The sequence below is a fragment of the Salvelinus alpinus genome, chromosome 2, assembly GCF_045679555.1.
Source record: "Salvelinus alpinus chromosome 2, SLU_Salpinus.1, whole genome shotgun sequence".
Taxonomy (NCBI): Eukaryota; Metazoa; Chordata; class Actinopteri; order Salmoniformes; family Salmonidae; genus Salvelinus; species Salvelinus alpinus.
In genome coordinates, this window is record NC_092087.1 from 129,870,629 (window position 1) to 129,897,551 (window position 26,923).

General features: G+C 41.1%; 1 protein-coding gene across 3 annotated transcripts in view; it reads right to left on the reverse strand.

Annotated features, from left to right (window-relative positions):
* Positions 1-18,525: 18,525 nt before the first annotated feature.
* Positions 18,526-26,923, reverse strand: part of LOC139568787 (spastin-like) — a 31,356-nt gene continuing 22,958 nt past the window's right edge. For 2 of the 3 annotated variants that reach the window (XM_071390868.1, XM_071390867.1), the window contains one exon: positions 18,526-21,342. In XM_071390868.1, the coding sequence (XP_071246969.1) occupies positions 21,217-21,342 (126 nt within the window). In that variant the 3' untranslated portion in view covers positions 18,526-21,216. The remainder of the gene's footprint in view (positions 21,343-26,923) is intronic. The other variant, XM_071390869.1, reaches the window with a different exon arrangement.

Genomic DNA, 26,923 nt, shown 5'->3' on the forward strand with positions numbered 1-26,923 from the left:
TGACTGACTGCGTGTATTGGTTCCTGACTTCCCTGAACAGTTGCATATCGCGGGGACTATTCGATGCTATTGCAGTCCGCCACAGGATGTTTTTGTGCTGGTCGAGGGCAGTCAGATCTGGAGTGAACCAAGGGCTATATCTGTTCTTAGTTCTGCGTTTTTTGAACGGGGTATGCTTATCTAAGATGGTGAGGAAGTTAATTTTAAAGAATGAACAGGCATCCTCAACTGACGGGATGAGGTCAATATCCTCCCAGGATACCTGGGCCAGGTCAATTAGAAAGGCCTGCTCGCAGAAGTGTTTTAGGGAGCGTTTGACAGTGATGAGGGGTGGTCATTTGACCGCGGACCCGTAGCGGATACAGGCAATGAGGCAAGGATCGCTGAGATCTTGATTGAAGACAGCAGAGGTGTATTTGGAGGGCAAGTTGGTCAGGATAATGTCTATGAGGGTGCCCATGTTTACGGATTTAGGGTTGTACCTGGTGGGTTCCTTGATGATTTGTGTGAGATTGAGGGCATCTAGCTTAGATTGTAGGACTGCCGGGGTGTTAAGCATATCCCAGTTTAGGTCACCTAGCAGAACAAACTCTGAAGCTAGATGGGGGGGCGATCAATTCACAAATGGTGTCCAGGGCACAGCTGGGAGCTGAGGGGGGTCGGTAGCAGGCGGCAACAGTGAGAGACTTATTTCTGGAGAGATTAATTTTTTTAATTAGAAGTTCAAACTGTTTGGGAATGGACCTGGAAAGTATGACATTACTTTGCAGGCTATCTCTGCAGTAGATTGCAACTCCTCCCCCTTTGGCAATTCTATCTTGACGGAAAATGTTATAGTTGGGTATGGAAATCTCAGAATTTTTGGTGGCCTTCCTGAGCCAGGATTCAGACACGGCAAGGACATCAGGGTTGGCAGAGTGTGCTAAAGCAGTGAGTAAAACAAACTTAGGGAGGAGGCTTCTGATGTTGACATGCATGAAACCAAGGCTTTTTCGATCACAGAAGTCAACAAATGAGGGTGCCTGGGGACATGCAGGGCCTGGGTTTACCTCCACATCACCCGAGGAACAGAGGAGGAGTAGGATGAGGGTGTGGCTAAAGGCTATCAATACTGGTCGCCTAGAGCGTTGGGGACAAAAAATAAAAGGAGCAGATTTCTGGGTGTGGTAGAATAGATTCAGGGCATAATGTGCAGACAGGGGTATGGTGGGGTGCGGGTACAGCGGAGGTAGGCCCAGGCACCGGGTGATGATAAGAGAGATTGTATCTCTGGACATGCTGGTTATAATGAGTGAGGTCACCGCATGTATGGGAGGTTGGACAAAGGAGGTGTCAGAGGTATGAAGAGTGGAACTAGGGGCTCCATTGTAAACTAAAACAATGATAACTAACCTGAACAACAGTATACAGGCATATTGACAATTGAGAGAGACATACAGTGAGGCATAAAGTAATCGCAGGTATTGATTGGGAGAGCTAGCTAAGACAACAGGTGAGACAACAGCAGCTAATCAGCTAATCAGCTAACACAACGACAGCAGGTAAATGGCGATGACTATGCAGAGAGGTATTGGATTAACTACACCCAGAGCCTGAGTTCGCGGCTGGGGCCGACAGATTTTTTTATTTTTTTTTAATAAACAGAATGGAGTACCGTGATTAATGGACAGTCCAGCAGGCATCAGCTATGTAGCCAAGTGATCATAGTGTCCAGGGTGCAGCAGTAGATGGAACAGGGAAGCTGCGGAGTAGTCGCCACACAGCGTTTAAAGTTAGTAGCCCGGGGCTACAGTCTGCTCTGACGGAGGCCGGTTGAAGGCACAGCGGGTGGAGTATTCGTCGGCAGACCAGTCGTGGTGGTGCGGAGGAGCGCCGTGTCGACAGAGGATACAAGCCAGAAGGCGAAAGAGGTATTGTAGAATTTAGTTTGCTAGCCGGGAGATGCGCCTGGCTCACGGCTAACTGGTGCTAGCTTTGTGACAGGGGCGTTAGCCACTAGCTAGCTGTGAAGATCAGAAGTAGTGGTCCGGGGAATACGGCAGAAAACAGGAAACCGGCGTTGTAGTGGAGAGACAGTCCAATACTGGTAGATTGGCGAGTATTATCCAGGCTAAAAAATGTTATTATCCAGGCTAAAAACAGGGCTGGTATCTGTGCAGAAGGTAAAAGCCGCTAGCATTGGCTAACAATGCCTAAATAGCTTGTAGCTAATTAGCTTGTTAGCTTCTGGTGGTTCTAGAATGTGTTCTAAAATTAAAAATAATAGCGATTCCGTATCACATTCGGTGAGGCAGGTTACCGGAAGGTATAATGTAATTAAAATGGAAAAGAGTGAAAATAAAATTGAAATATATACAAAAAAGAAGAAAAATACAAAGTACACGAGAGGACGAACAAAAACACGTCTTCACTGCTACGCCATCTTGGTTTTGAAATTCAACTCAACTGAAAATTATGTTCAAGACCAAACCAAGGGTTCTTGTAGTAAGAGAAACTAAAAACCCTCTTTAGTGTAATCAGGAACTATTCTGAGAAATAAAATAAAAAATAATAATTTAAATAAAAGGGTCCCTACTATTTTAAGTGCATATGAAAACTGATCATAAAATAATTGAATAAAAAATGTTTTACATATATACGTTCCTAAGATCTTTTTTTGGAAATAAGTATTAATAACTAAATGGAACAATAACCGTGTAAAGTCAGAGCAGACCTGTATGCCCTTTAAAACAGTATCTTAGTAACTGTATACATAAAAAATAAATACAGCTTTCAATCTTCTTCGTAAGTTTGTAAACAAAATAGGTATTCTGGTCATACAAGAACAAACTAATAAATTGAAGTACCTGAGTATTCCTGAAAAATAGTCACCTGATGCTTGTTTGGTAAACAACATAAGGAAAATGAGAATACCATGGCTTAAACCATCAACCTGTTCCTTCTGGTGAGATTTTAGGGAGGAATATGGATTTCTGAACCGTTGATGAAGCCTCGTCCTCCGACGAAGTAAGCAACCTTTCCCTAATTTCGTGCTATCTTGATCGTTGGCCACAACTTGTTCCTTCTTTCTATGTCCTCCGGGCTGAGATGCTCAGCGAAACGCATACCATGGCTCTGATGGAAGGCGTTCTTCCTAGCAGCTTTCCAGACAGCATCCCTGTAGAATCTGGCAGTGAAGAGGATGATGATACCCCTTGGTCTTGAATCGTTTTGCTTCTTGCCGAGGCGATGCACAACGTCGATGGCATCACCAACTTTTTCTTCTCTGCAGGCATAACTTCTTGGCAGATGTGGATGGCCTCTCCTCGCACATCTTCATTCTCCACCTCTGGCAAGCCGTAGCGTCTCAGGTTCCATCTTCTTGTGTTTTGTTCCAGATCAGTGAGACGTCAAAGGTAGACATTGTTATTCTTTTCCACATTTTCCACACTTCTTTCAACTTTGCCACTCTCGTTTTCACATCCTTGATTTCACCACATGCAAACTCCAGTCTTTTTCAAGCCTTCGATAACCATGGTGTTCGCGCCAACCATTTTCTCAATGGCGTCAGACCTGGAGTTGATGAGTAAGGAGAGGGTAGCCACGATGTCAGAGTTCATGTTGGGTTTTTTGGAGGGTGGAGGTTTGCACGGAGTAACCGGTAAAGAGGGGAATTCGTCATCTTCAACAGCATTCGAAAGCATGATATTATCCATAGGGCAAGCGTAGATATGGCAGTTGTCTATACGCACGTTTCTCTCTTGTTGATTAGCAATAGAACGGCTAACTTCTTCCTTTCTTTTCTTGTCACGACTTTGCAAAAGTTGCGAAATAAATGTTCCAATTATTATTCCAGTAACAGGAAAGGTCTTATATCTTGAACAAATAAAAATAGTAATGACTGTAAACTTTTTTTTTTTTCACAATCTTTCTGAAGTTTGGTACGGAGCTCGGTAAAAAAGCGTCTGTTCAAGCCGCCATCTTCATTTTTTAGGGTGTTTAGAAAATAAAATACAAGTTTTAAAAAATGTGGGTGTTTTTTACTCACATTTTGTCTCTCCCACGACGTTATGAACAATTATGCTAATTATGTGATGACGTCATTTAGAGACTTCTAGCGACTTTTAGAACAGCCAATAGCTACTTTCCTTACTGAGGAGTTGGCAACACTGCATGCTCTTACTCCTCAGTTTGCTCAGAGCGTGATGAGGAGAGTTAGGTGTTACGTATGCTCCGGTCTTTTGAATGCACATGTTCACAAATTCACAAGAAAAGACAAGCAAAAGTTATATCGTCACTGATTTAGTGTTGCATTACTGTTTATAGGAATATATATTCATGTGTATGGGGATAATGTTCGAGGTCAACTTTGCAAGGCTAGCTCAACTATCGTTAGCTTTGTGGCGGGAGAGGGTCTATTTCAGGTGCAGACATCGTGAGTTTAAAAAAAAAATCTCATGGGTTTTCTGCACTGTCTTTTGTCTTTCATCAGGCAAATATACACTGCTCAAAAAAATAAAGGGAACACTAAAATAACACATCCTAGATCTGAATGAATGAACTATTCTTATTAAATACTTTACATAATTGAATGTGCTGACAACAAAATCACACAAAAATTATCAATGGAAATCAAATTTATCAACCCATGGAGGTCTGGATTTGGAGTCACACTCAAAATTAAAGTGGAAAACCACACTACAGGCTGATCCAACTTTGATGTAATGTCCTTAAAACAAGTCAAAATGAGGCTCAGTAGTGTATGTGGCCTCCACGTGCCTGTATGACCTCCCTACAACGCCTGGGCATGCTCCTGGTGAGGTGGCGGATGGTCTCCTGAGGAATCTCCTCCCAGACCTGGACTAAAGCATCCGCTAACTCCTGGACAGTCTGTGGTGCAACGTGGCGTTGGTGGATGGAGCGAGATATGATGTCCCAGATGTGCTCAATTGGATTCAGGTCTGGGGAACGGGCGGGCCAGTCCATAGCATCAATGCCTTCCTCTTGCAGGAACTGCTGACACACTCCAGCCACATGAGGTCTAGCATTGTCTTGCATTAGGAGGAACCCAGGGCCAACCGCACCAGCATATGGTCTCACAAGGGGTCTGAGGATCTCATCTCGGTACCTAATGGCAGTCAGGCTACCTCTGGCGAGCCCATGGAGGGCTGTGCGGTCCCCCAAAGAAATGCCACCCCACACCATGACTGACCCACCGCCAAACCGGTCATGCTGGAGGATGTTGCAGGCAGCAGAATGTTCTCCACGGCGTCTCCAGACTGTCACGTCTGTCACATGTGCTCAGTGTGAACCTGCTTTCATCTGCGAAGAGCACAGGGCGCCAGTGGCGAATTTGCCAATCTTGGTGTTCTCTGGCAAATGCCAAACGTCCTGCACGGTGTTGGGCTGTAAGCACAACCCCCACCTGTGGACGTCGGGCCCTCATACCACCCTCATGGAGTCTGTTTCTGACCGTTTGAGCAGACACATGCACATTTGTGGCCTGCTGAAGGTCATTTTGCAGGGCTCTGGCAGTGCTCCTCCTGCTCCTTCTTGCACAAAGGCGGAGGTAGCGGTCCTGCTGCTGGGTTGTTGCCCTCCTACGGCCTCCTCCACGTCTCCTGATGTACTGGCCTGTCTCCTGGTAGCGCCTCCATGCTCTGGACACTACGCTGACAGACACAGCAAACCTTCTTGCCACAGCTCGCGTTGATGTGCCATCCTGGATGAGCTGCACTACCTGAGCCACTTGTGTGGGTTGTAGACTCCGTCTCATGCTACCACTAGAGTGAAAGCACCACCAGCATTCAAAAGTGACCAAAACATCAGCCAGGAAGCATAGGAACTGAGAAGTGGTCTGTGGTCACCACCTGCAGAACCACTCCTTTATTGGGGGTGTCTTGCTAATTGCCTATAATTTCCACCTGTTGTCTATTCCATTTGCACAACAGCATGTGAAATTTATTGTCAATCAGTGTTGCTTCCTAAGTGGACAGTTTGATTTCACAGAAGTGTGATTGACTTGGAGTTACATTGTGTTGTTTAAGTGTTCCCTTTATTTTTTTGAGCAGTGTACTTGTATGGAGTCCAGACTGCAGCAGTAACCTTTGCCTTGTGTTTGTATCCATTCCATGCAGGTATGTTGTGAAATGTAACGATTTTGTATTTCATGTTCAATATGCCTAGTTAGCTGTCGTTCATTTTGTTACTTGCCCGGGCATGTCAAAAAATGGCGTTGTTGCTCCATTGGTATGCTTCAGGTATAATGGTACAATAGTACACTCTATGAAATATTTTGCACTTATTAGCAAATTATTGGTGTACAACATTTAGAAAATGTAATGAGTCTTGAAAATATGAACATGTACATTTTGTACAATGTATTTTTTGTTTATACTCTTACTACGGCGTTTGCTCAGAGCGTGATGAGGAGAGGCAAATATACTTGTATGGATTCCAGACTGCAGCAGTATTTTTGTATTTGTATCCATTCCATGCAGTACTTAAAAGAAAGACAACTGGCTGAATTGTGTCAAGTGGCTTATCTTACACCTACACCTTACCAGAACACAAAGCAGAAATGTACCGGTGCAGAACCGGTTACACTAGCATATTTTCAGATGAGAGTTGCGAAGATGCGCTTCGTTGTGCAGTCTGGAATCCAAAACAGCTTCTATCTAAAGGCCATCAGACTGTTAAACAGCCACCACTAACATTTAGTGGCTGCTGCCAACATACCGACTCAACTCTAGCCACTTTAATAATGGGAATTGATGGAAATGTATGTAAAAATGTATCACTAGCCACTTTAAACAATGCCACTTAATATAATGTTTACATACCCTACATTACTCATCTCATATGTATATGTATATACTGTACTCTATATCATCTACTGCATCTTGCCATCTTTATGTAATACATGTATCACTAGCCACTTTAATCTATGCCACTTTATGTTTATATACCCTACATTACTCATCTCAAATGTATAAACTGTACTCTATACCATCTACTGCATCTTGCCTATGCCGTTCTGTACCATCACTCATTCATATATCTTTATGTACATATTCTTTATCCCTTTACACTTGTGTGTGTATAAGGTAGTAGTTGTGGAATTGTTAGGTTAGATTACTCGTTGGTTATTACTGCATTGTCGGAACTAGAAGCACAAGCATTTCGCTACACTCGCATTCACATCTGCTAACCATGTGTATGTGACAAATAAAATTTGATTTCATTTGATTTGTGCCCTGAATGCTATTGAAAATGGGCAGGGCATTAAGATAGATGCCCATGCTTTAAATGTACCACCCAAAACCCTGAGGCGCCACCAAGACAAGTAGGCAAAAACCCCAGGCCACAGCCATTTGGGTGGGTTACCAGTCTTCACTAGCTCTTTCAAATGTGACCTGGTGAGTCATATCCCAAAAATGTAAACAGCCCTTTTTGGACTTACATCATGTGATGTGAAAACTTGCCTTTGACCTAGTGGAGAGGATGGGAATCCAAAACACATTCAATAAAGAAAGGCAGTTGGCAAGCATAGACTGGTTTTACAGTTTTATGAAGCTCCCAGGGTAGCTGGGCAAAATGCCCCTTTCCCCAAAAAATGTATTTGATTAAATAACATCTGTTGACTGTGGCCATTTATTTACCTTTATAGTTTGTTACCCTAAGCATCGCCATCATCCACCTTTGCTATTTTGTGTCAGCAATTAGACATTGATCTTGGGGGGGTGGCATCTTACCCCATGTTACCCTGTGATTGCTAGTTAGACTATTGCAAAACTGGACAAATGATCCACTTACCACTATTGTCACTATGAATGGTAGATAGAGGGCAGGATAGACAGACTGGTATTAGTGCTGAGTGATTAGTGCTTTCTAAGGTCGTTTTGGTGTCTGTTAAATTGTTCAAAAGTAGTCATGTTTTTTTTCCTTCAAATTATACATATTTTTACATTACATGCACTATGCATTATGTGCGTTAAATGCTGTAACACAGAATAAAACAATAGAAGTCCCATGATGGTAGTGACTGCCCATTACTGCTTATCACTTACAGTTGAAGTCACAAGTTTACATACACTTAGGTTGGAGTCATTAAAACTAGTTTTTCAACCACTCCACAAATTTCTTGTTAACAAACTATAGTTTTGGCAAGTCGGTTAGGACATGTACTTTGTGCATGACAAGTAATTTTTTACAACAATTGTTTACAAACAGATTATTTCACTTATAATTCACTGTATCACAATTCCAGTGGGTCAGAAGTTTACATTACTGTGCCTTTAAACAGCTTGGAAAATTCCAGAAAATGATGTCAAGGCTTTAGAAGCTTCTGATAGGCTAATTGACATCATTTGAGTCAAGTGGAGGTGTACCTGTGGATGTATTTCAAGGCCTACCTTCAAACTCAGTGCATCTTTGCTTGACATCATGGGAAAATCAAAAGAAATCAGCCAAGACCTCAGAAAAAAATTGTAGACCTCCACAAGTCTGGTTCATCCTTGGGAGCAATTTCCAAATGCCTGAAGGTGTGGTACCTTCTGTACAAACAATAGTACACAAGTATAAACACCATGGGACCACACAGCCGTGATACCGCTCAGGAAAGAGACGCGTTCTGTCTCCTAGAGATGAACGTACTTTGGTGCAAAAATTACAAATCAATCCCAGAACAACAGCAAAGGACCTTGTGAAGATGCCGGAGGAAACAGGTGCAAAAGTATCTATATCCACAGTAAAAGGAGTCCTATATTGACATAACCTGAAAGGCCGCTCAGCAAGGAAGAAGCCACTGCTCCAAAACCACCATAAAAAAAACAGACTACGGTTTGCAACTGCACATGGGGACAAAGATCGTACTTTTTGGAGAAATGTCCTCTGGTCTGATGAAACAAAAATAGAACTGTTTGGCCATATTGATCACTGGTATGTTTGGAGGAAAAAGGGGAGGCTTGCAAGCCGAAGAACACCATCCCAACCGTGAAGCACGGGTTTGGCAGCATCATGTTATGGGAGTGCTTTGCTGCAGGAGGGACTGGTGCACTTCACAAAATAGATGGCATCATGAGGCAGGAAAATTATTTGGATATAATGAAGCAACATCTCAAGACATCAGTCAGGAAGTTAAAGCTTGGTCGCAAATGGGTCTTCCAAATGGACAATGACCCTAAGCATACTTCCAGGGTTGTGGCAAAATGGCTTAAGAACAACAAAGTCAAGGTATTGGAGTGGCCATCAATCGTATAGAACATTTGTGGGCAGAACTGAAAAAGCGTGTGCGAGCAAGGAGGCCTACAAACCTGACTCGGTTACACCAGCTCTGTCAGGAGGAATGGGCCAAAATTCATCCAATTTATTGTGGGAAGCTTGTGGAAGGCTACCCGAAACGTTTGACCCAAGTTAAACAATTTAAAGACAATGCTACCAAATACTAATTGAGTGTATGTAAACTTCTGACCCACTGGGAATGTGATGAAAGAAATAAAAGCTGAAATAAATCATTATCTCTACTATTATTCTGACGGTTCACATTCTTAAAATAAAGTGGTGATCCTAACTGACCTAAGACAGGGAATTGTTACTAGGATTAAATGTCAGGAATTGTGAAAAACTGAGTTTAAATGTATTTGGTTAAGGTGTATGTACACTTCTGACTTCAACTGTATTAATTAACATGACTTTAAATATTTGTTTTATTTTATTACTTTATTATTTCATTACAAGTCATCTCGTCTCTGTAGAGCTGCTGCCTATGTTGTCTGACAAAATCACTATTTGAGTAGTGATTTCAAAGTAAATAAGGCATACTTTTATGACTGCTGAACACCAATTATCAGTCACTTAGTTCATGCATGTCTAAATCATGTCTAATCAATTGATTTTACCACAGGTGTTCTCCAATCAACTTGTAGAAGCATCTCAGAATGGTCAATGGAAAAAGGTTGCACCTGATCTCAATTTTGAGTCTCATAGCAAAGGGTCTGAATACTTATGTAAATGAGGTATTTCAGTTTTTACATTTTTATACATATACAAACATTTCTAAAACACTGTTTTCGCTTTGTCATTATGGGGTATTGTGTGTAGATTGATGAAGCAATTTTTTTATGTAATCAATTTTAGAATAAGGCTGTAACATAACAACAACAAAAAAGTCAAGGGGTCTGAATACTTTTCGAATGCACTGTACCACAGACAGAAGTGGTAACCCTGACACGTCACATGGGCTATACAGCAGAAGCATCCGTTTAGAACATATGTTGGTGAGAGGAAGTCTAATCGCGGGTAGTGTGAGTAGATGGAACTCGGTGAAACTGGGCAGACATTCTAACCAGTTAGAGGGCAGGATAGACAGACTGGTATACCACAGACAGAAGTGGTAACCCAGACACGTCACAAGCATCCGTTTATAACGTTTTCTCATGACCAAATATGGCAGTGACAGGAAGTCCAGTCAAATATCTTTGGGTATACACTCCCAAAAGCAGATCAAAAAGTTGGACAATGCTGCTATTGTGCAAGAGAGGGGTGAGGGCTTCCAGAAATCAAAACATACACATTTACTGGAAACAGTGCTAATGACGCCATCCTTCACCACTCCTCTCCTCTTATAAACCCTCCACCTCACCTCACAAAAGAAACGTCTCTTTGGGTCTCTCTTTCTCGTTTGCACTAGAAGCTTTGATAATTTTTTTAACACGAGGCTAAATAAGTAGCTATATTCGCTTGCCATGGATCAACCACCACCGTACCAGCCAGAGTTTGTCCCAATGAAAGGAAATAAGTACATGCGTCTTGAAGACACTCACGGAGCGCCCAAGTTCCAACATACCGTCGTCTTGGGACAGCCACAGCCCGTTGTACCGCAGCCCAGGGATCACATTATCTGGTCACTTTGCAGCCTCGTGTACTGCAACCCATTCTGTCTCGGAATGTTAGCGGTGTATTTCTCCATAAAGGTGAGTTGGATTTCTCCTTATATAGCTTTTTATAGCAATGTCTGGTGTTGGTGCTTGTATTGTATGGATTTTGAAGTTGAGCAAGTTGTTATATAGGCGACCAACTTTGAACTATGGAAGGAAGACAGCATAACAATTATCTACATTTGCGTTTCGCTCTCGTGTTATCACACTGTTATAAAAATGTGTAGCCTATACTTCATCTATAGGCTCTATAGATCTTTACCCCAAAATAAGTGTTTTAATAAGGAGTATTAAACCACTAAGAGGGTAATACATTACTGAGATCATCCCATTAGTGTGAAATGTCATGTTGTGTGCATGTTGTTAACTAATATGCATCGCTACATAAACACAATCAGCAACACATGAATGATTCTATAATATAAATTATTCTACATTTTGTCTTCCAGTCCAGGGATAGGAAGATGGTTGGAGACTTGGAGGGAGCAAGAAAACACGGGAACACTGCACGCTGCTTTAATACTGTGACCCTGACCCTGTCAATCCTCGGGCTGCTCTTCCTCTTCATCACCTATGGTATCATCATCTACCAAGTTGCACACTGAGTAGTTCCAGTCTTTGATTTTGTAAAAAGTGTTCATTTGGAAGTCTTGGCATGTGTTATACACCTCTAGGATTGTGTTCTGATACATTTCAGCTCATCTCTTTAACACACACTCACCACAGAAGTTCCTTCAGCACTGTGTACCAGATCTTATTTGCTCTTCTTTAGTTTTGTGTTTTTCCAAGATGCAAGATGATTCTTTTGAAGTTCCATTCAAATGTAAGTTTTTATAAATAAATGTAAATGTTTTGTAAATGCATTCCATTTGAGTCTTTATAGCTGTTAATGGATGTTAACGTTCCTGTTTAACTCATCTCATAGACATACACTCACTTAATGGGACATGGCTTGTCTTTCTACTTTGTTGTCGCTCTCCAACAATGTTTAAGGTTGCTAAAATTACTTGTGCTTGTGTGATATAAACATGTAAAAATTAGAGTATGTTGAACAACTTAATCAACCCCAAAAGGGAACGGAATTAGGTATTTTTGACTTATTACTCTGATACAAATTGTAAACAGATGTTGATATAAAATTGGAATTTCCAGCAATGTAAAAAGGCCTGGTCCCCAGAGACAAGCTATGTCACCCGGAATTGCTGTTTGGCTGTGTCACAGTAGTCTTGAATTGCTTCCAAGTTGGATGACCGTTCAAAAATATTTTTTCACAATCGGGGAGCTCGTTTTTGTTCGAGTTCACAGTTTTCTTAAAGGCACTGAAGTCAGAGGTCAGAGATTTCCGAGTTCCAAGTTCAGCTTCCGTGTTCCCAGTTGGTTTGAACATATTCCAAGTACAAATGACAAATATCAGGCACAAATATAAATTATACAAATGATCAGCAACCAACTTAGTGTGTCTACCGTGTCCAGATTCCATTTTCCCGCACTATATTCAAAGGACAGTATGCATTCTACAAATGGTGGAATAGGCTAAATATCTTAACACTGATGACAGTAGCTAGCTACTGCAGCTAACTAGCCATCTAACCTCTGTAGCTTGCCAGCAAGCAACGCTAAAGGGATTGTATACCGGTTGGCATAACTCTAGCTGGCTAGCATTTATGAGGCTAGCAAACACGTTCCTCACATGCCAGGAACGTATTTCTTCCAACGTTATAATGAAAACGTGCCTCTTGGTCCCGAAACACAAGTTTTCTGGAGATTTGTGGGAGGGGTGCTGATGACGTTACCCACTGTATGCGCTTTCGGTAGCCTGATTTCATCCAGACTGAGGAGAAATCTGTACAGGTTGCATTCCTTACCACCTCCTGAAGTGGGTAGCCAGCTCTGAACACAATCAGACCACAAAGCCACTTTTGTGCATCCAGACCTGTCTTTTCAATGCAATCTTCGTATTATGATAGCAGAAGTTGCATGCAAGTGTCAAGTGTAGACATGACCAGAGACACAGGTGACAGGACTCAAGTGCCCCAGTTACTAAGGTAACCAATCGCCCTTAAAGGGGCAGCTGAACAGTTTGTCTCTGATATTTCGGTTAAAAGACTCAGGTCACAAAAAATGAAATGAAATTGAGCAACATTTATTGTTTTAGAAACATTACAAAGCATGTTGGTGTGTTTTTTATGTATGTATGGTGCCCCCCAAAAATGTGTCCGGTAAAAAATCTCAGTGGCTGGTCAAAAAAAATCAGTACATTTTTTGCCCTGGTCTCAAGATTATATACTCATTCATCAAACTTTATTTATAGAGCACATACTTACAGGGGATGCATTGAATAGCTTCCTATCATCTCTTTTCCCTCTGGAGCAATACGCTGAGAAGGTTTGATGGGTAAAAAAAACACTATTCAACTCATGGTCCTGTTAAAATACTTAATTGTATCATTCCTTCTGTCCTTCTCCCTGCCTGAGCTGACAAAGTTGGATTGGTAGCTAGAGACTTTATTTATACACACTGATTACTTACTTCAAGATGGGAAGGAAGCAGTAGGGCTTGTAACAAGGCTGCATTTGAAAGAGATCACACAGGTTTCCTCTTGTCAGTATAGTTTGTAATGGAAAGCAGATGAGTAGCGCGAGATGATCCAGATTGGGGCTAAAAGGAGGATGAGACTATGGGTGAATATTTATTTCCTAATCTTATTTGGTCTGCCGCATAATGTTTTCGACCAGAAATAGATCTGTATCAGAAAACGCCACATTAGACAGCTATGTTCCGTTTGCAGTTTGCTAAAAGGCACGAAGCTTAAAAAGGCACATCTTTCTTCTGACTCTCAATCAGGGCATGAAATGAACACCCACAACCTGCTAGTAGGTTTAGGTATTTTGGCGGGTAAAAAAGTAATATTTCACCAGCCATGTTGGCGGATGGTCAATTTGTAAGGCTCTACTATGCAAGCAATACATTCGTGAATAAAAAGTCAAAAGTCAAGTATGAGTACATGTGCGAGTTAGGATAAGAAAAAATGCTGCAGTAGCTGTTTTCAAAGTATTTCTCCTGTTTTGTTTCATAGCTGCTAATTGCACAAATAAATAGGAATCCTATGTCCCACCTCGCAGTAACACTGCCTGGCAGGGGAGCTATGCACACTGAGTGAAGTGCTGATAGATTCATTTTTGGAGGCGCTGCGCACAGGCGAAAGTCTACAAATAAGCTATGATCCCTTGTTGATGTCACCTTCAATCGGGTGTAGATGAAGGGGAGGAGACAGGTTAAAGAAGGATTTTTAATGCTTGAAACCATTGAGACATGGATTGTTTATGTGAGCCATTCTAAGGGTGAATGGACAAGAGCACCCTCTGATTATTCTGATTGTCCGATATCAATATGGAGAAACGAGCTCGTCTAGCATTTTAAATTGCCTTATTGCAATTAGCAATGTGTTCTATTAAAATATCAAAGTGGACCTGTAATTTCGACTTCCTCCATACCCATTCAGCCTTTCTAAAGTTTCTCTTGAGTTGCTTTATTTCCTCATTCCTCCAAGGAGGTTTCCGTTTAGGGATTACCTTTTTAAAATTTGATTGGTGCAACAGCATCAATGGTAACATTTAACTTGGTATACAAATAATTTACAAGATTATCAGAAGAGGAGGGTAGAATAGGCAGTGGCATATCATTTATATAACCTCTTAAATTCTTAGCTACTTCAGATGTCAGACAACACTTTTTAACAATACTCTCTAACATATTGCATTGTGGGAGTCAATGCAGTGAAACATACACAGTATTGGTCAGACAAAGCTACATCAACAATAGAGGATATTTCAATGTTGAGTCTGTGTGTACTCACTAGGTCCAAAATATGGCCACGGTTGTAGGCCATTGAATTCAATAGACTCAAAAACATCATAGTATTGTTTTGATTATCTACAGTACATTTAGAAAGTATTCATACACCTTGACTTATTCCACATTTTGTTGTGTTACAGCCTGAATTCAAAATGATTAAATATAGTTTTTCTCCTCACCCATCTACACACAATACCCCATAATGACAAAGTGAAAACATGTTTCTAGACACTTTAGCAAATTTACTGGAAATAAAATACTGAAATATCTCATATACATTAATATTCACATCCCTGTATCAATACTTGTTAGAATCATCTTTGGTAGTCTTTCTGGGTAAATCTCTAAGCTTTCCACACCTGGACTGTGCAATATTTGCCAATTATTCTTTTTCAAAATTCTCCAATCTCTGTCAAATTGGTTCCTGATCATTGCTAGACAACCGTTTTCAAGTCTTGCCATAGATTTTCAAGCAGACTTGAGTCAAAACTAACTTGGTCACTCAGGAACATTCACTGTCTTCCTGTTAAGCAACTCCAGTGTAGACTTAATCTTGTGTTTTAGGTTGTTGTCCTGCTGAAAGATGACTTCATCTCCCAGTGTCTGTTGGAAAGAAGACTGAACCAGGTTTTCCTGTGGGATTTTTCCTGTGCTTAGCTCCATTCCATTTATTTTTTATCCCGAAGAACACCCGTCTTTAAAGGTTACAAGAATACACATAACATGATGCAGTCACCACTATGCTTGAAAATATGAAGAGTGGTACTCACTAATGTGTTGAAAATGTTTGTTTTTTTCAGTATTACTTTAGTGCCTTATTGCAAACAGGATTCATGTTTTGGAATATTTGAATACTGTGCAGATTTCCTTCTCTTCACTCTTTCAATTAGGTTACTATTGTGGAGTAACTACAATGTTGTTGATCCTTCCTCAGTTCTATCACAGCCATTAAACTCTGTAACTGTTTTAAAGTCACTATTGGCCTCGTGGTGAAAATCACTGAGCGGTTTCCTTCCTCTCCAGCAACCGAGTTAGGAAGGACGTCTGTATCTTTGTAGTAACTGGGTTTATTGATTAACCATGCTCAAAGGGATATTCAATGTATTGGTTATTCACTGCTCGACTGAGGGACCTTACAATGTAAATGTGTGCGTGCGGTAGATATGAGGTAGTCATTCAAAAATCATGTTAAACGCTACTATTGCACACTGAGTGAGTCTATGCAACGTATTATGTGACTTGTGAAGCAAACTTGTGAAGCAAAGGGGTTGAATACTTATTGACTCAAGACATTTCATCTTTTAATTTATTTGTAAAAAAAAAAAAAAATCCACTGACATTATGGGGTATTGTGTGTAGGCCAGTGACAAAAAAAACATTTAATCCATTTTAAATTCCGACTGGAAGGCACTGTATATGTAACTTGAAATCACCTGAGATCACAATTGTTATAATTTGGATGAATGATTAAAAGAAATTCTGAGAAATCAGCTAAGCAAGTAGGACACGGCTTTCGTGTCTATAGAGGGTTTCGACAAGCAGATAGTTGACATTTTAACAACACAGCATGATGTTTAAAGTAACTGAGATGACCGACAGATGTCCCCGCCATTTAGAGCATTCGAAAAATAGTAACTGTCCCTCCACCTTTTTCCCCCCCTCGTCTCAAAGAATGACAAAATCTATAGTTCGGGGGAGATGCTTCAATAAGACAAGTTTCAGTTAGAAACATACAGTTCTAGATTGTGCTCTGAAATAAGATTTATTAGAGTGATCTAACGATAAATAGTCCCATCCTTATTTTGACAGGGATGCCCTGTCTTTAAGGACCCTGCCTTGAAACAGTTAATGCAACACGCACAATATTTCTCACATTTGTTCCAGGCTGTTTTTGCTGTCTAGATAACACCTGTGTGAAGCTAGCCACAATAAGGATTAACCACGATAGAGGAATTTGCAGTTCACCTTAAAAAACAGAAAAATGGGGGGGGGGGGGGGGGGGTAGTGTTAATGGTGAATATAGTGAAAAGACAGGGCAAACAACAAAACACACACATAAAAAAACTGTCACCTGCGCCAAATATGTGTGCGCCAAAGTGTAGACTTTACTGTGAAATGCTAACTTACAAGCCCGTATCCAACAGTGCAGTTCCAGAAGAGTTAAGAAAATATTTACAGAATAAACTGAAGTAAAAAAATGATCATAAATTAACACAATAACGAGGCTATATACAGGGGTTACCGGTACGGAGTCAGTGTGCGGGGAGACAGGTTAGTTGAGGTCATTTGTACATGTAGGTAGGGGTGTCTATGTGACTATGCATAGATTATAAACAGCGAATAGCAGCAGTGTACAAAACAAATGGGGTGGGGGGGTCAATGTAAATAATCCAGAGGCCATTTTATGAATTGTTCAGCAGTCTTATGGCTTGGGGGTAGAAGCTGTTAAGGAGCCTTTTGGTCCGAGACGTGACTGCTTACCGTCCAGTAGCAGAGAAAACAGTATGACATGGGTGACTGGAGTCACTGACAATTTTATGGGCTTTCCTCTGACACCGCCTATTATATAGATCCTGGATGGCAGGAAGCTTGGCCCCAGGGATGTACTGGGCCGTATGCACTACCCTCTGTAGCGCCTTACGGTCAGTTACCATACCAGGCAGTGATGCAACCGGTCAGGATGCTCTCAATGGTGCAGCTGTAGACATTTTTGAGGATCTGGGGACCCATGCCAAATCTTTTCAGTCTCCCCTCTTGGTGTGTTTGGACCATGATAGTTTGTTGGTGATGTGGACACCAACGAAATTGAAATCCTCGACCCGCTCCACTACAGCCTCGTCGATGTTAATCGGGGCCTGTTCGGCCCGCCTTTTCCTGTAGTCCACGATCAACTCCTTTATCTTGCTCACATTGAGGCTGTCTCATCGTTGTCGATGATCAGGCCTACCACTGTTGTGTCGTCAGCAAACTCAATGATGGTGTTGGAGTCGTGTTTGGCCACGCAGTCGTGGGTGAACAGGGAGTACACACCCCTGAGGGGCCCCAGTGTTGAGGATCAGCGTGGCAGACATGTAACGCATTGCTGTGAATGAAGCATTTCTGAATATGAGGTCCTGTATGTGACATGTATAGTATGACGTCCTTATTTATTTTATTTAAGACTTTGAGAGTATGGAAACCCAAATCACTCTATAAGTCACAATGGCCCTGTTAACACTCAGGTTGTACAACACATTTGACAAGGTTAGTTATAACAAAAATAGAAAAAAATATGATTTTGTCTGCATACCCTTTTTTTTTACACAATCATGTCAAATTTGTTGTAAGCTACATCAGGTGTACAACCTGAGCATGTACAGGGCGGATGTCTGCAAAATGTTACCTTGAATAAATAAGCATTCACAATCTCGGTGTCTCCAATAGTCTATTGTATACACTAACTTTTGCTGCCCCCTCTTGGTTTGGAGTGGGACAACAGCATTACGTTCAATGTGTAGGGCAGGGGTATTCAACTCTTACCCTTCAATTTAGACCCTCCAGGTCTAAATCAGTCCCTAATTAGAGGGGGACAATGAAAAGAAAGCAGTGGAACTGGCTTCGAGGTCCAGAGTTGAGTTTGCGATTCACTTCAAACCATGATATCCAAATGTAACAATCAAATATTAGTGTAAACAAGCAACAAATAATGCAGTGGTGTGCTGCCTCATAACTATCAAGCTGAACAACCATGCAAAAAGAGTTAACCTACCAACTGTTTGCAACATATGACACAAAAAGTTACTTTATTTTTATTTCATTTTACTGAGAAGCTAGAATCATTCACAGCAAATCCTTCTATACACAGAAACACATACTTTGTAAAGTGTGTGTGTGTGTGTGTGTGTGTGTTACACAAATGCATTACAAAAGCCCTGATTTACGTTTGACATCGTAAACGTATCCCACTGGGCACAGACGTCAATTCAATGTCTATTACACGCTAGTTCAATGTCATTTCATATAAATGACGTGGAAACAATGTTGATTCAAGCAGTGTGGTCCAGTGGGATGCTACTCAAAACAGTTTAAGCTGGTTTACCCAAAGGAAACACAAGACCCCTTTTAAATCAGTTGCAGATTAAGTTAAACTGCATCGGGGATTAATTCGGAATGTTTATGCTATATTGGAAGTGTGAATCAAGTTTAAAATCAACACCACAATGAGCTGTTTTCACAGACATTGTTCTATATTGATGCCAAACCACACCTATAACAGTGTTAACATTCTGAGAGAAGCCACAGTGTGGTATCCCCATCTGTCATTGATTGAATTGGAGTCTTGATGTCAAGCATATTGGCACAGTATTCCAATGCATCTCAGTCAAAACGCAGTGTCCATTTTAAAAACCCTCCCGTAAGAAAACAAAAATTGTTGTTAGAGTGCAGTAGAACTGCAGTATGCTGCAAATACTGCATCCAAAATAACACCGTTTTTTTTACTACAGTAATTTTGCAGTACACTGCAGTTATTCAGCAATTACTTCGTCCAAAATACCAGTCGACTGCAGTTACTGCACTTTTACTGCAGTTTCAAAACAATCTTTCTTTGTAAGGGCTGCTGTCACTAAGGTGAATGGCCAGAGAAAAGGGAAGAAGCACCATTTTGTTTTGAAAACCAAAAAACGAAGGCACAAATCCATGCTACCATGCACACGACTAAGGTCTCTCTTGTTGGAGGGATGTTACACACAAACGTTATGTACAATGGGATACTTATGTACAGTGCATTCAAAAGTATTCAGACCCCTTGATTTTTCCCACATTGTGTTCAATTATAGCCTCATTCTAAAATTGATCAAATATTTTTTTTTCGTCAATCTACACACACAATACCATGACAAAGCGAAAACAGATTTAAAAAATAAAATAAAAACAGAAATACCTTATTTACATAAGTATTCAAACCATTTGCTATGAGATTCGGCATTGAGCTCAGGTGCGTCCTGTTTCCATTGATCACCCTTGAGATGTTTCTACAACTTGATTGAAGTCCACCTGTGGTAAATTCAATTGATTGGAAATTATGATTTGGGAAGGCACACACCTGTCTACTGTATATAAGATCCCACAGTTAACATTGCATGTCAGAGCAAAAACCAAGCCATGAGGTCAAAGGAATTGTTTGTAGAGCGCCAAGACAGGATTGTGTCGAGGCACAGATCTGGGGAAGGGTACCAAATAAATGTCTGCAGCATTGAAGGACCCCAAGAACACAGTGGCCTCCATCATTCTTAAATGGAGGAAGTTTGGAACCACCAAGACTCTTCCTAGAGCTGGCTGGTTGGTCAAACTGAGCAAATCAGGGGAGAAGGGCCTTGGTCAGGGAGGTGACCAAGAACCCGATGGTCACTCTGACAAAGCTCCAGTGTTCCTCTGTGGAGACTGGAGAACCTTCCAGAAGGAAAACCATCTCTGCAGCACTCCACCAATCAGGCCTTTATGGTAGTGGCCAGACTGAAGCCACACCTCAGTAAAAGGCACATGACTGCCCGCTTGGAGTTTGCCAAAAGGCACCTAAAGGACTCTCAGACCATGAGAAACAAGATTCTCTGGTCTGATGAAACCAAGATTGAACTGTTTGGCATGAATGCCAAGCATCACGTCTAGAGGAAACCTGGCATCAGACTGGGGCGAAGGTTCGCCTTCCAACAGGACAACGACTCAAAACACACAGCCAAGACAACGCAAGAGTGGCTTCAGGACATGTCTCTGAATGTCCTTGAGTGGCCCAGCCAGAGTCTGGACTTGAACCCGATCGAACATCTCTGGAGAGACCTGAAAATAGCTGTGCAGCAACGCTCCCCATCCAACCTGAGAGAGCTTGTGAGAATCTGCAGAGAAGAATTGGAGAAACTAACCCAAATACAGGTGGGCCAAGCTTGTAGCGTCATAACAAAGACACAAGGCTGTAATCGCTGCCAAAAGAGCTTCAAAAAAGTACTGAGTAAAGGGTCTGAATACTTATGTAAATGTTATTTTTACTTTATTTTTTTTATAAATTTGCAAACATTTCTAAAAACATGTGTTTACTTTGTCATCATGGGGTATTGTGTTTAGATTGTAAAGGGAATTAAAAAAATAAAATAAGTCTGCAACATAAAATGTGGGAAAAGCTAAGGGGTCTGAATGCACTGTACATGTGCCTTGTCTCAATGTACCGTTTTATTAATAATTTCAAATTGAAGGATATTTATACGTATTTATTTATAAAATCACTGTGACTATAATAGTCTGGAAGACAACAGCCGTATCATAACACACAATAAATAGTTTATTCGAACAGTCCTATGACCTTTGCGTTAAAGTAAAACAATAACAAAAACAACTCTGTTCAAAACACTTTTCAATCCACTGCCTCAATGGAGGTTCAGGGTTAGGACAGAGACTGTATGTGTCCCCTCTCGTCTCATACACCAGTGGTGTCCCCATAGTCCTTGTTCCAGCGCACATACAGGTCCAGCGTTTGTGGTCCGACACTCCTCTTGATCTTCTTCAGTGACTCCACGAAATCAGGGAACCTGATATTCCTCACCTGCACAAAGGCACAGAACACTCCAGTGACGAAGAGTGCAACAACAGCAGAGTGGTTCATTCATTCACAGCAAAAGTAAGAAAACTGAATGAAACTGTGAGGGAACACCTGAACCTGTCCAATGAGAAGCGCTCGTTTTCATTTTCTGTAGAAAAAAGTTTTGCAACCATTAAGGGTTATTAAAAAATGTAACCTTTATTTTACCAGGCCGTCAATTAGGAACAAATTCTTATTTACAACGATGGCCTGGCAAGAGGCAAAAGGCCTCCTGTGGGGGAGGGTGCAGGGATAAAAAAAAAGTAAGACAAGATGGACAACACAGACGACGGAAGACACTTAGTTGGGAAGATATATAAACAGGCAAGGTTTTTCATTAAAAGTATATATTTAACTTTGTGAATGATGCACATTGTGAATGCTGCAAATAATTGAGCATGCCTGTTGCAATGGAACCAAGAGGTCCTGCAGGGGCCACACCACCGCCGCAGCAAGTTGAAGGAGGAAGGGGCCAACTTGAAGGGCGAAGGAATGAGTCTGAAGAAGGACGGGACTAGGATCCATTATGTCAGAGGAACTATGTCAGACTCACTGTGCTGAGGCTCAGAAAGAGTCATAGCCGCTGGAAGATTTTAGGGGGAAGATGTCTGTGCTACAGACAGCTATATTGGTCCACCAATACAGGACAAGTAAAGGCCCAGTGCACTACTTTTGTGACAAATATATATTTTTTAAGTCGTTTAAAAAATACATATTTGTTTCCCTTCAGATTTTTCAGGGGGTGCTGCAACACCCTCAGCACCCCTACTCCGTGTGGCTATGGAAAGAATCAGAGAATCCTGGAATAATCATTTGACCTTTTACAGGTGACAGAGACTTGAGGATTTTTTGCTTAAATTCTGTTAATTTCTTTCTCAAATTCCATTTTCTCTGTTTAGTTTTTACAGGTTTCGGATTTTCCTGTTTCTTCCTTCAGGTTTTCGCTCTCATAATCCTACTTTTATTTGAAGAAAAACAACAAAATTGGATGTACTAAAAGTCCACAACAATGCTTAAACCACATCAGGAGATCATTTTTTTTATTCATTTTTGGGTGTAAATACCAGGGTTGGGATAAATTACATAAATTCAATTCTAATTAAATTCTCTCTCCCAGTAAATTCAATTATAATTCCAGTCGTCTGAATTCCAATGTTAGGTAAATTCCAAGAATCCAATTCCCTATGCAATATTATCCTCAACAATTCCACAAATTCCAATTTGAATTCAATTCCTGGAATGATTATACTGGAATTATAATAATATAGGTTGAATGATTAAAACAAATCCTACAGTCCATGTCGTATACTACGTGCATTAACTTCATTAACTGGGAAACGTAAAAATATAGAATTCCAATTCAATTCATTTTCAAAGATTAAACAACACAGAGCCGCCGACATGGGCCCCCACCGCTCACGAAACCAATGGTCACTCTGACAGAGCTCCAGAGTTCCTCTGTGGAGATGGGAGAACCTTCCAGAAGGACAAGCATCTCTGCACTCCACCAATCAGGCCTTTATGGTAGAGTGGCCAGACGGAAGCCACTCCTCAGTAAAAGGCACATGACAGCCAGCTTGGAGTTTGCCAAAAGACACCTAAAGGACTCTTAGACAGTGAGAAACAAGATTCTCTGGTCTGATGAAACCAAGATTGAACTCGTTGGCCTGAATGCCAAGCATCACGTCTGGAGGAAACCTGGCACCATCGCTACGGTGAAGCATGGTGGTGGCAGCATGTTTTTCAGCAGCAGGGACTGGGAGACTAGTCAGAATTGAGTGGCCCAGCCAGAGCCTGAACTTGAACCCAATCGAACATCTCTGGAGAGACCTGAAAATAGCTGTGCAGCAACGCTCCCCATCCAACCTGACAGAGCTTGAGAGGATCTGCAGAGAAGAACGGGAGAAACAAAATACAGGTATGCCAAGCTTGTAGCGTCATACCCAAGAAGACTCAAGGCTGAAATCGTTGTCAAAGGTGCTTCAACAAGGTACTGAGCAAAGGGTCTGAATACTTATGTAAATTTCCATCAACCAGTTGATGTCATCATTAGCATCATTGCTAACGGCTACACAAAGTAGACAAACGCGCACACACAGACCGGGGCATTCCCGTGTTGCCTTTTAAAGTTGAGGAAAAATACAAATCACTGATGCATTTTGTTCTTGGACAAATTAATACATTTTCAATAGATTTAGTTGAATTCCTACCAAGTTCAATACAGTTTTGAATATGGTTGAATTCCGTTTTAAAATGTATGGATTCCGTGATAACGGCCCCATTCTCCGCATCACAGATTTTATAGGGCCCTAGATATGTGTGTGTTTGAGGAAAATTAAGTCCTTTGCAAAAACAATTAGGTGAAATGTGGCTATAGGAACAGTAGAGTTTGTGGCTAAATGGATAATAATTTAGGTGGAATGAGAACATCTCTACTAGACCAGGAAAAGTGGCATTCTGCTTATTAAAAAACACACACAAAACACAGCCGCTGTGGGGTTTTTTACAAATCTGCCAAGCAAGAAAACAAGTAATATCTCCAAGGCATTCGTAGTCGATCACCAAATATTTCTGTAAAAAAAAAACAACGATAAAAACATTGCGTTCCTATTAATACTTTTTCAGTTTAGCGCCGTTGGCGGTCGGTGGACTTGATTCAGCAGCCTTAGCACCGGGAAGGCAAAGTGTTCCCATTTTGAACCATTTCATGGTTTTGAACCACCCTATCGGCACAGTTTCCTGGAGCCATAAGCTGTAAAAAAAGAAGCCTCGGCAAAGTTGACAGTGATATTTCAAAACTTTTAAAACCATGACAAGAATTGACTCAATGGATACAGTATAGAGCTGCTGTTTTTAAGTTAATGTGTAAGTTGTTATTCAGCATTTTGTTCAACACTTTTATAAGCCATAAAATCTGCATTATGCCTACTGCCACTCATGCTACAACCAGCACTGCAGCTGCAATGAATGAGTATAGCAAAGTGTTTCGATAACTTTGTGTTATTATTAGCGGCTTGTGTCTTTTTAATATTGAGGAATATTTCATAGGAGTAACAACATGAATTGCTGCATGAGGCAGAAATAATGCAGTGGGAAAGCGGAGGGACGGTGAGTTAGGTGAGCCAGCCTCACCGCTGCTCTCTACCTCTCCTCAGACTGACCATCAGATGCAGGCCATCAGTGCAGTAAAATAACCTAATTATAATGCTCACAAGTAATACAACAAATGATCTATTACCGGTGTGATCATATACAGTGCCTTTGGAAAGTATTCAGACCCCCTGACTTTTTCTACATTTTGTTACGTTACAGCCGTATTCTAAAATGTGTTATTGTCCTTCCTCAATCTACACACACAATATTGACGAAGCAAAAACAGGTTTTTAGACATTTCTGCTAATTTATTCAAAATAAAAAACGGAAATATTACATTTACATAAGTAGTCAGACCCTTTACTCAGTTCTTTGTTGAAGCACCTTTGGCAGCGATTACACCCTTGAGTCTTCTTGGGTATGAAGCTACAAGCTTGCCACACTTATAGTTGGGGAGTTTATCCTATTCTTCTCTGCAAATCCTCTCAAGCTCTGTCAGATTGGATGGGGAGCTTTGCTGCACAGCTATTGGCTGTGTGCTTAGGAGCGTTGTCCTGATAGAAGGTGAAACTTCACCCCAGTCTGAGGTTCTGAGCGCTCTGGAGCAGCTATTCATTAAGGATCTCTCTGTACTTTCCTCTGTTCATATTTTCCTTGATCCTGACTAGTCTGCCAGTCCCTGCTGCTGAAAAACATAACTCACAGCATGATGCTGCCATCACCATATTTCACCGTAGGGATGGTGCCAGGTTTCCTCTAGACGGGACGCTTGGCATTCAGGCCAAAGAGTTCAAGCAGCGGTGAGGCTGCCTCCCCCTTACTGAGGAAAGAGGACACTGTCTTCCAGCTGATGGCGAAACTCAAGTCACACTGCATTATTTCTGCATCATGCACCAATTAATGTTATTAATCCGGTGTTCAGATAAAGTGAAATATTGTATTCGTTGAGTAATGTATTCGTTGAGTAATAGAATGCGCATTATCCCTACTTCCACTCATGCTTTGGGCTCGACAATTTATAACTTTTACGTCACTACATTCCTAAAGAAAAGAAATATACTTTTTACTCCATACATTTTCCCTGACACCCAAAAGTACTCATTACATTTTTAATGCTCAGAAGGACAGGAAAATGGTCAAATTCATGCACTTATCAAGACAACATCCTTGGTCATCTCTACTGCCTCTGATCTGGCGGACTCACTAAACACACATGCTTTGTTTGTAAATTATGTCTGAGTGTTTGAGTGTGCCCCTGGCTCTCCGTTTCTTTACTTTGGTGCTGTCTGGTTTGCTTAATATAAGGAATTTGAAATTATTTATTATTATATTTTAGCAATTACATTTACATTTGACACTTAAGTACTGTTTATTTAAAACCAAATACTTTAAAAGTTTCAATCAAGTAGCATTTTACTGGGTACTTTTTCCACCACTGAGTGCTAATGCGCAGGTGTTATCGGCTCTATAAAACAGATGGCAGCGACAACGAAACGGCATATGCGAACGTGAGTAGATTACGTTGAAAACAACGGTCGGCCATCTTGGACGCTGTCTCCAGTTCAAAATGTATCCTGATGTTGACAGTAGATGAGTTATATTCATAATATAGCTAGCTAACATACATTTGGAGGAAACAATTTATAATTAACTGGCTAGCTAACTAGCGTTAGCAGTGTTTTCAATGGTGGCAAGTGCAGCTAGCTAACCAGCTAGAAAACAACGGAACAAACGTATAATTTTAGATTCGAAAACTAGTCCAACTACTCCAAATATCTAAATATAAATTCCTGCATTCCAGGAATCACAATCGTAAGCGCACTGATAAATTATTTAGCCATTTAAACAATTTATTTAAACAATTTATTTGTTGGTGAAAACTTTGGTTTTGCAACTGCAGTCATCGGCTTCCTTGCATTTCAAATGTGACCTGGTCGGATTGGATTCTGGTTAGTGACGGTTGCTATCCAACGGAGCGCTATGATTGGTTTCACAAATATTCTGTGGCGGGCTTTGCGAAGGGGCAATTCCCATCCCCTGCATCTAATGACTTGAGGGAAATCTATCCAATGCTCATACCCTGACTACACCGCTCACGTTGCGTGCGCGAGCGTTGCAAAATAAATACAGAAATATATATTATTAAATTATTGCACCCACACTGCTCACGTGCGCCAACGAGCGTCTGCGTTGCCAAGGTCTAAAATAGAAGTCAGTTCTATTTGTGACGTAGATTGCGCTGCAAGTCCTGCCTCTCCCATCTCCTCATTGGTTGACAGAAGCAGGTACCCACGTGCCATCTCATTGGTTATGAAAGACGGACGAGGTCAGTGGGGGTAATGCACCTAATTTATGAAAGTTGCCAATCGCAATATAAAGTCCAGAGAAGAAAAAGCCTGGAAGGAGGAGAGATGACTAGAAACGATTTGGTTCACCGTTTTATGTGTGGATT